The 10,000-nt window shown below is 38.5% G+C and overlaps 1 protein-coding gene across 3 annotated transcripts in view; it reads left to right on the top strand.

Annotated features, from left to right (window-relative positions):
• Window positions 1-10,000, top strand: part of LOC113817901 (sodium- and chloride-dependent glycine transporter 1) — a 79,402-nt gene that overhangs the window by 67,918 nt on the left and 1,484 nt on the right. For all 3 annotated transcript variants that reach the window (XM_070137341.1, XM_027370018.2, XM_070137340.1), the window contains exons 3-15: window positions 170-301; window positions 834-977; window positions 1,155-1,311; window positions 1,830-1,962; window positions 2,155-2,289; window positions 2,493-2,596; window positions 2,831-2,955; window positions 4,536-4,719; window positions 5,445-5,580; window positions 5,895-6,026; window positions 7,365-7,532; window positions 8,220-8,331; window positions 8,505-10,000. The exon at window positions 8,505-10,000 is cut by the window's right edge and continues 1,484 nt beyond it. In XM_070137341.1, coding sequence (XP_069993442.1) covers window positions 170-301; window positions 834-977; window positions 1,155-1,311; window positions 1,830-1,962; window positions 2,155-2,289; window positions 2,493-2,596; window positions 2,831-2,955; window positions 4,536-4,719; window positions 5,445-5,580; window positions 5,895-6,026; window positions 7,365-7,532; window positions 8,220-8,331; window positions 8,505-8,530 — 1,688 coding nt within the window. In that variant the 3' untranslated portion in view covers window positions 8,531-10,000. The remainder of the gene's footprint in view (window positions 1-169; window positions 302-833; window positions 978-1,154; window positions 1,312-1,829; window positions 1,963-2,154; window positions 2,290-2,492; window positions 2,597-2,830; window positions 2,956-4,535; window positions 4,720-5,444; window positions 5,581-5,894; window positions 6,027-7,364; window positions 7,533-8,219; window positions 8,332-8,504) is intronic.

The following is a 10,000-nucleotide window of genomic DNA, read 5'->3' as shown; positions in this document are numbered from 1 at the left end:
CTCTCTCTCTCTCTCTCTCTCTCTCCCTCTCCCTCTCCCTCCCGTTCTCCATCCCTCTCTCCCTCTCTCCCTCTCTCCCTCTTCTCCTCCCTCTCCATCCCTCTCCCTCTCCCTATCCCTCACTTTCCATATATACGCTTTAAAACTCACCATGCCATCTCTCCCCCAGGTGCCTTCCTGATTCCCTACGGTATAATGCTGATGGTGTGTGGGATGCCGCTCATGTTTTTCGAGCTGTGTCTGGGGCAGTTCGGACGAGAGGGCCCCATCACAGTGTGGAAGGTCTGCCCGCTCTTCCAGGGTAAGTGCTCTCTGTGCGCACATATACACGCACGCATATGTACACGCAAACGCATACCCACGCAGGCACGTACGCTCAGACACACACACGCACACACACATGCACGCACGCACACTCACATGCGCACACACACACACACACACACACACACACACACACACACACACACACACACACACACACACACACACACACACACACACACACACACACACACACACACATCCATATCCATATATGCATATACAAAACTGAAGAGATAGAATTAAGCACTGCAACAATAGGGCATTAAAACGCGACTTTTCGAACTCGTCAATATTTCCTCATCGGGTATATACAGTTACCAACGAAAATGAAAGATGATGGAATGATTTCCTTCTGTTTTTAATACGTCTGATGAGGAACTTGTGACGGGCTCGAAACGTCACTTTTTTCAAGCGTGTGTGTGTGTTTGTGTGAGTGTAAATGTGAGTGTGAGTTTGAGTGAGAGTGAGTGAGACTAAACCTGACTAACAGCTTCCTCGCCTTGCAGGTATTGGTTATGCAATGTTCATGATCAGTTTCTACATCGGGTGCTACTACAACGTCGTCCTCTCATGGGCCATCTACTACATCTACTCCTCCTTCACACACACACTCCCTTGGACGAGCTGCAACGATGAGTGGAGCTCAGAGTGTGAGTTCCCCTTTGGATTTTTTCCTGTTGGGTTTGTCTTTTCCGTAAATAATCTCGAGAGCTCTCCAACAACCGTAGACTTATTAGATATATATTTATTTTTATATATATTTATTTTTGTAATCACAGAATGATGAAATACGGTGATACTTAAAGAGCATCCTTTTCTCTCTTCAGTCTGCAAGGAATTCAACTCCAAAAATTGCACATTAGCTGGCGGCTTGATGAACGTGACAGGAAATTGCGTCTTCCCTGATATGGTGACAGATAAGGACTGGAATGCCCTTAACAAGTCCCTCAGCAACCTTAAGAGTCCCGCCGATGAGTTCTTCCAGTAAGCCTATCCCGATTTGTATATATTTTTTTGAATGGTCTGCTGGCTTGAGATGTGTTGTGTGGCAGTGGGCCTTCCTGTACATGGTTTGCAGAGAGAAATGTTTTGAAAAATGTTAAGTGCACTTGATCATGATATAATCAGCAGTGCTAGATATAACTGGTTATAACACACCCGTTACTAGGGTTTTAAACGTGCTTTACTGATTATATCACACTCATTACTAGGGTTTTAAACGTGCTTTACTGATATCACACACATTAATAGGGTTTTAAACGTGCTTTACTGATTATATCACACTCATTACTAGGGTTGAAACGTGCTTTACTGATATCACACTCATTAATAGGGTTTAAACGTGATTTACTGATTATATCACACTCATTAATAGGGTTTTAAATGTGCTTTACTGATTATATCACACTCATTACTAGGGTTTTAAATGTGCTTTACTGATTATATCACACTCATTAATAGGGTTTTAGATGTGCTTTACTGAGAACACACCTGTCTTTCAGCAACCACGTGTTAGACATCACCGATGGTCTTCACGACATGGGGGGCTTCCAAGGCAATGTCGTCATCGCTCTTTTTGTGGCCTGGGTCATCGTGTATTTCGTGCTCATCAAAGGGGTTGAAACCTTTGGAAAGGTACGTGGGTGTCTATTACGGGCGGTGATAGTAGTGACAGTTTTGTGTGTGGTGTTTTGAATTCGTAGCTCTGATGATGTGAAATAATAATGATAAGGATAATAATGATAATACAGGTGGAATAAGACATGATGTAATGCATGTAATGATATAACGCATATAATTCATGATACTTTACTTTTAACTTTACAGGCTGTCTACTTCACAGCAACCTTCCCTTATCTTATCCTCATTGTGCTACTGGTGAGAGCAGCCACTCTTCCAGGATATATGGATGGCATTAGATTCTATCTCACACCAAACTGGGACAAGATTCGGACGCCATCAGTGAGTTTTTCTTCTCTTTCATTTCCTCAGTTGTATTAATTTGAACTGTTATACAGAGTCGGAAAGATAGGAGCCACATGCATAAACTATTTTGATTATTTAAACTTTTTGCTCAGGGAATAGTTGTCTCGTTTGAATAATGTAAAAGTAATAGCACCATTTATTACCATTGGTGACACAGTCTGTATCCTCTCTTATAATAGGTTTGGGGCGATGCTGCAATCCAGATCTTCTTCAGTTTATCTCCGTGCTGGGGCGGCCTCATCACCCTCGCATCATACAACAAATTCAACAATAACTGTTACAGGCAAGTAATGTCTCATGTGCTCTAGCTCGTACATGATTAATTTTTTGACATTTGTAAAGACGGAAAAGTGAAGAATATACCTTTTGTTTGCTAAATGTGTTAGGATGTAAAGGGAAATCTCAACAGTGGAAATGCAGTTTCTGATACATGTATTGTTTAACCTCTATAGGTATTATAATACTTATGATGTGTAATTTCCACAGTGGAATCTAAATTTTACCAATCCACTTTCAGGGATGCATTTGTGGTATCCATTGGTAACTGTCTCACGAGCTTCTTTGCTGGTTTTGTGATCTTCGGTATCATTGGCTTCATGGCTCACGAACTCGGCGTGCCTGTTGAAAAGGTTGCTGTGCAGGGTAAGTGACTTTTAGAGTTACACAACCTTCCTCAGTCTTCAGCAGGGTTAGCATATCCTGCAGATAACTAGGTGCTGGCATCTTCCATAAACAGATCTCAGTCCATAGTGGACTTCTTTTTTTTCAACGCATCAGAGTCGCTAAACCGAATTGGTTTCCCGTGACGGCACGAGGCTCCATTCAGGGGGCGTACAATAGAGGAAGACGATGAAAATTAAACCATCTTCGTCTGTTTTACCCACTTGAGTGAAAATGCCGAATCCGTTATGGTTGCATTGCTTGTGTTCAAAGATTCATTATGGAGATACCAACATCGTGAGACTGACTGCTGCATAATTTGACTTTGAAGGTATCTTAATAACTAGATCATAATCCATATTGTTAGCAGCTTTGATCATTCAAAAGAAATGCTAAGCACTCAGTCTCTCCCTGTCTGCAAGGAAATTTGGTTCATATGTCTTTCATAAAAAGAAAGTGCTCCTCAAGTGGTCAAAAACACATTGCAGTGTTATTTTTCTTTACAGTCATGCCTTCAGAAGCGATTCTAAAAATTCTAAAGCACATTATGTAAACCTTTGTGCTGACATGTGAACCACCACTCTCACTCACGGTCTCCATATTTTATAAGTGGTACAGTAAGTCATTGGTTTAAACATTCATCAACATCATTACTCTTGCTTTCACTACATCAGACTTACAAAAAAATAATACCAAAGTCAAGTAACATTTGAATCATTGTCAGAGAGTTTTCATTTAATGTAATGGAATATATCAAACACCTTTTACAGTCACAATTTGAATGATTTAATCTTTCATTCTAATCTCATTACCAGAATCCAGAGGATATATACATCATGAAATCTTAATGTTTTCTAAGTAGCTTTGGTCTATGTTCCCACTGCACATGCTAAACACAAATAATGGAGTGGATGGGTATGTATAGATTTTTCCAGATCCATGTTATTTGGTTCAAGTCTCCAGTGAACCTCTTCTCGCAATGTGAGTTGGTAGACTATTGTTGTTATATCTAGAATTTACAGGTCCTTTTGTTGCGAGGATTAGTAGAGGTAAGTTCCCAATCCAGAGACTATGTTCTATATGGTTTAGAAAGTTATTGGTGCTGTATTTGGCAATTTGAGAGAAAAATCCAAATATGAGGCACGGTAAGTGTGATTGGAACAGAATGAACACAGATTCAGAATCATAAGAAATCAGCATCCAGTATACTCTGACACACTTCACATAATTATTCTTTACTTTCTTGGTGCGTATTTTGTGTCTTTTTTATTGCACGCTTAGCACTGATTGCTGATGTAAGTACCATTGTTTTAATGTACATTTTAAGTATTCAGCAGAATGAAAATTATTATATGTAAATCCTCGTCATCTGCGTTATTCCTAAGCCCTCTGGAAACCATGAAAATTTCCAGTCCCTAGATCCATTTATATATAAGTCGCTTCATCGATATGCCAATCGTTTGGCGTGCAAGTGCCTTTGAGGCCGTCACTTCACCGTCACTAGTAGGGTAGCATTTCTCCGCAACAAGATCTGATGTGGAGTCGTTTTATGCACGTTCTAGGAGCGGGCCTGGCGTTCGTGGCTTACCCCGAGGCCGTGGCCCGCCTACCTCTGTCGCCGGTGTGGTCCATCTTGTTCTTCGCCATGTTGCTGACTCTGGGTCTTGGCACGCAGTTTACTATCCTAACCACCATCATCACCACCATTACTGATGACTTCCCAGCCCTGCGCGGCAAGAACTTCAAGTGAGTCAACCCACCATCACCTCAGCGGCAACTTACCATCCCAACCATGTATTTATTAACAGTATTGTGGGATGCACTCACTTGTGGTATGTTACTTTATGTGTGACTAACCCTTCATTCATGGCAGGGTGTCAATCAGCCTCTGGAGCACCTGGCTAGAAGGCCTTTTCCTCATTTTAATCAATGATCACCATTTCTCTCCCCTGCACAAGCATCAAGTATGCAACAACTGCAGGAGACCAGAAATGTTAGCACGGATATTACTATGTCATTAAATATTTATGATTGCTTGTAAAGGCAGTGGTTACCACTTTTCCACTGGAGTGACATGCCTCAGCCTGGCTCTGGTAGCCAGTTGTCCTTACCGATGGCTTTCTCACACTCCAATGGCTAAGTAGTAAACACTGCTGCTGCTTATTCAGACCATTAATCATGACATTCTACTCAAGGAAAATAAACGATTGTTCTCATCCCTCTTGATGGAGAGTGTCCACTGAACACAGAGCTGTACCAAACTGTTCTGTCATACCAAAGGATTGTATGGAATTACTGTATTGCCTTTTATTAATTTCTAAATATCACCTGTCATAAACATTCTAAGTCACAATTATCTTCTGTGTACCAAATATTTCTTGTAACTCCTGAGTTGTGTGTGGATATGGATCATCGAGTAATTACATTTCCACCAGCATGATCAGAAATAATCCTCTCACCTTACGTCACAGGTGGGCCCTGCTGTGTTCCTGCCTCGTGATGTTTACTGTAGGGCTCTCCATGGCCACCAAAGGAGGGATGTACGTTCTTCAAATGATGGATTCATATTCGTCTACCTTCTCTGCACTTATGGTCGGGATGGCAGAGGTAAATGCATTTCTTTTTTTTTCTTCTTCTTCTTTTTTTTCTTTTTATAGTCGACACATATGACATTTTCTCAGAATACTTGCAAGCTGGTCTTGATTTTGATGCACTACAATATCATAAAAAATAGAAATAAGCAAATTGTTGGCTGTAATACTTTTTATGCTCTGTGAATATGTTTTAGATACTTCTAATTCTTTTTGTATTCTATTTTTTTAAATTATAAACTTTAACAGTGATAAAATGTATAGCATATTTGATTTGGTTGAACTTTCACAAATGAAGGACTTACAAAAAACTCTTCTTGTGTCCAATAGGTGGTGGTTGTGACCTGGGTATATGGCGTAGACAACTTCCTCAATGACATCAAGACAATGTTGGGAAGATACCCATACCCCATGTTCTTCTGGAAGTATGTGTGGAAGTTTGGGATGCCTTTAGTTGTGCTGGTAAGTTTTTAGAATCAACTTTCATATCAATATATTCTCTCTCTCTCTCTCTCTCTCTCTCTCTCTCTCTCTCTCTCTCTCTCTCTCTCTCTCTCTCTCTCTCTCTCTCTCTCTCTCTCTCTCTCTCTCTCTCTCTCTCTCTCTCTCTCTCTCTCTCTCTCGACTGCTTACACTAGAATGGAGGGAGGCGGACCTAACTTCTGCCCCCACCCCGTCCTCCTCAACTTTTGAGGACATTCCCTGTAAATAAAGAAATAGAACACTGATCCCTGCAACATTCCCTTCTTCTTACTAGCCAAAGAGAGTGTTAATAGTTGTCATACACTGTGTCCAATTCCGACAGCTTGGCACTTGGGAAAAAAAAGACTTTATTGCAATATCACCTCTTCAGGCAATGTGCCCTGACTTTTACTTTTCTTTTCTTTACTTCCTTTTTTTATTTCTTTTTTGTATTATGATTTGGTCTGTGATCTTAGCTGAATTTAGAGTGAAATAGATAAGTTATGAATAGTCGATATTCCGATGCCAGTGACTATGCTGCCGCCTTAACAAATTTGTCGGTTTTTCGACATATATCAATCAATCTGTCTTTCCATCTATCTATTTATCTGTCTATTAGTCTATCTAAACACACACACACACACACACACACACACACACACACACACACACACACACACACACACACACACACACACACACACACACACACACACACACACACACACACATACACACACACACACACACACACACACATACACACACACACACACACACACATACACACACATACACACACTTGTGGTGTGCAGAGGGGGGGGAAGAGGAGGTGGCATCGGGCATCCATATGGAGGGGTTGCATCCACTCAGAGGGAAATAAGATAGTGATTATTAAAAATATATTTAAATCAGATAAAGTGTTTATTTCATGTATCTGCATTTATATATTCAAAATATCTTCCTCATAAAAAAATTCTCAGTATTAAGCCGTGCACTTGAGTCTCTGGGGCATACAATCAAGGATTTGGCCCTGGGCTTCACCTGACCTCTACACCACTGCAAACACACACATGCGAGCACATCCTTCCTACTTCCTTTCTGTTTTTTTTATAGTAGAAGTTATTAAAAGACATCTCACATATTGCCAGGTCCCGGTGCTTGTTTCCCGGAATAGATATAAATGACAAATATATCTAAATTACTATCAGGGTAGCCATTTATTAGGTTTCCACTAGTCTGTTAGCTGTGGCATTTACTGATAAATTGTGAACATTTTACAAAAGCACTTATTGGAACAGGTTGTCAATTTCATGTATTGTTTATTTTAATTTACAGACAATCTTGGTGTTCTCTTGGATTGACTTCACTCCAGTAAAGTATGGAGATTACGAATTCCCACAATGGGCCAACGTTCTAGGGTGGATTCTGTCATTCTCATCTGTGGCCCTTATTCCTGCCGTTGCAATCTACAAGATCCTTGGTGAAAAGGGCTCCCTTCTTGAGGTAAATGACTGATATATGACTGGTTACTGTTATTAATTTTATTTTTTAATGTTCAAGGCCGTTCTCAATCAAGTTTTGAGAAAGATGTAAGCAGTTGAGTAAAGCGTAATTATTTGCTGAAAAAAATGGTAATGGAAAATTTCTGTGAAAGGAGAGATATACATATATGCCAGGAACATACTGGAATGTCATCCCTTGTGTTGATATTGCTCATTTGGTCTTTGGTTGACTTATCTGGTAATCGTCAAATCTGTACTTGTGAACATACATCCTTGAAAGCCTCAGTGTCTATTAGTATTTCTTCCCTTCATAGGAATTCACTGAAACAAAGTTACTTTTCTCATTTTTTATAATTAATGTGTATCATATAGTACATTAATTATCCCTTCACTTAATGTAACACATATTTCTATATAAGGACATTCCCAATAACCTACTAGTAATTAATGATAGATAAATTGCTGCCTCTTCCCAGCCCAAACACAACATCCTTTCTGCTGACTTTGCTCACAAAAATATTCATCCAGCACTCACACGCCCTTGCACCCCACCCCATGCATTTTCAGTCATTTCAGTTGGTCCAAAGTTTTTTAAGTTGGTTGGTCCACGTCAGTACATATTGGAGATTTCTTTATACAAAATAAGTAGAGAAACTAGTTTGTTTATGTAATGTTTCATGTTTTACAGAGAATAGAGAAGCTATGCAAACCCCAGCCAACATGGGCACCTCCAGCAGATGTGACTATAAGGCCAAATGATTCCTTCGGTGCCAAACCTCTCTTGAAAGTCACTTCTTTTGGTAAGCAGATTTTTTAAGTTGATTGTAATCATATTAAACTTAAAAACTCTTATCATTAAACAACTTTAGCTTTTGCATAGGTTAATTCTTTCTATATTAGCATTATCAGAAGTACCCTGACATGAAAATCTGAAATTTAGAAATACATCCTAAATCATTTATTGATCTTTCAGATGAAGACACTGAAAACAAAATATAGAAAGCTGCTTCCAACAAGTTTGTTACTACTGCTTTACCTCCTTAGTCTCCAGTTCGGTTTATTGTGCCAAGTATCCAGTATTTATGGGATGTGATGGTTCTCCCATTCCAAAGGGAGAGTCTGGATCAAGCGAGGAGACAATGTTACACAGCTTCTACTTTACCATGCTGTGTTAGGTGTCTCCTCAACAGGATGTGTGGTACTGTTACTGATGTTAGTTTAATTATGGGAGGAGTTATTAAGGGCATCTTTCCTCACTGACTAAGGAGATCACCAAAGACTAGACATAAACTAGTATTTTGTAAGAGGTCTCTTGGTATTAGCTTGGATGTAGTTCTGTGTTGTGTGCTTGATGCAGGAAATCTACAAATTAATTTAGATGATTTCTGTGTTTTGTATGTTACTGGTAACTGTTGTCTGTTACAATAAATGATATAATAATGTATTAGTTCAGAACTTTCTTTTATTAAAAAGATAATGACAAGGTGTAAAGTATTTGCACTGTAAGTAATGTTTCTGTTATCATGAAATAACATTGATGAGAAATAGTTTATAAATATTCATAGCTCTCACCTCTTTTTGACTATCTTAGTTATTCATTTTATAACAATAGATCCTTTGTTTTTGAAGTGTGTCATTATATTTTTATTCTCAGGATATTAAAATGCTGTAAATCACATAAGTAATAACAAAGTGCATATCTTTATTACTTCATATTTTATAGTTTCAATAGAATAGGGTATTCAATAATGTATAAACAATAATATGTAAATGTTCTGACCTCATCAGAGACAATAATAATATCTTTACCTTTTGTTAGATCTTTATTCCATAATGGCTTATGATACTTATGAAATATATGGGTTACTGTTAAGCACTATAATGTCATAAACAATATCTGGTCATACTGGTCAAAACTATTTCTTTAATCATGTCACTTGTAAAATACTGACAAATCATCCTATTATTGATATTTTACAGTTATATCACACGCACACACGCACACGCACACACACACACACACACACACACACACACACACACACACACACACACACACACACACACACACACACACACACACACACACACACACACACACAAGCAAATTTTATATATAATGATATACATTGGATATATACATTTACTTTAAAATTGTGATTAGCTGATTGGATAATGGAATATGAAAATACATGTCGATCGCGTGATCAAGTAATCATTTTCTTTATTTATGTTACTATCACAGCCAGTTGTAGAAAGTCATGATCATGTATTTAGTGTTCTTTAAATGTACTGTCTGTATAATATGACGGTGAAAATGAAGGAGAGACATTGATGCAAGTGTAAATATAGTTGATCTATTTCCTATCATTGATAAAATACATGACCATATGATCTTTTCATATTTGATTACTGATGTTTAGCTCTAATGATACATTATTATTATTTTATTTATTTTTTTTTTTCTAA

The sequence above is a fragment of the Penaeus vannamei genome, chromosome 23 (assembly GCF_042767895.1).
Source record: "Penaeus vannamei isolate JL-2024 chromosome 23, ASM4276789v1, whole genome shotgun sequence".
Classification (NCBI taxonomy): Eukaryota; Metazoa; Arthropoda; class Malacostraca; order Decapoda; family Penaeidae; genus Penaeus; species Penaeus vannamei.
The sequence above is the reverse complement of the archived record's forward strand: the minus strand, read 5'-3'. Positions and strand labels throughout refer to the sequence as shown.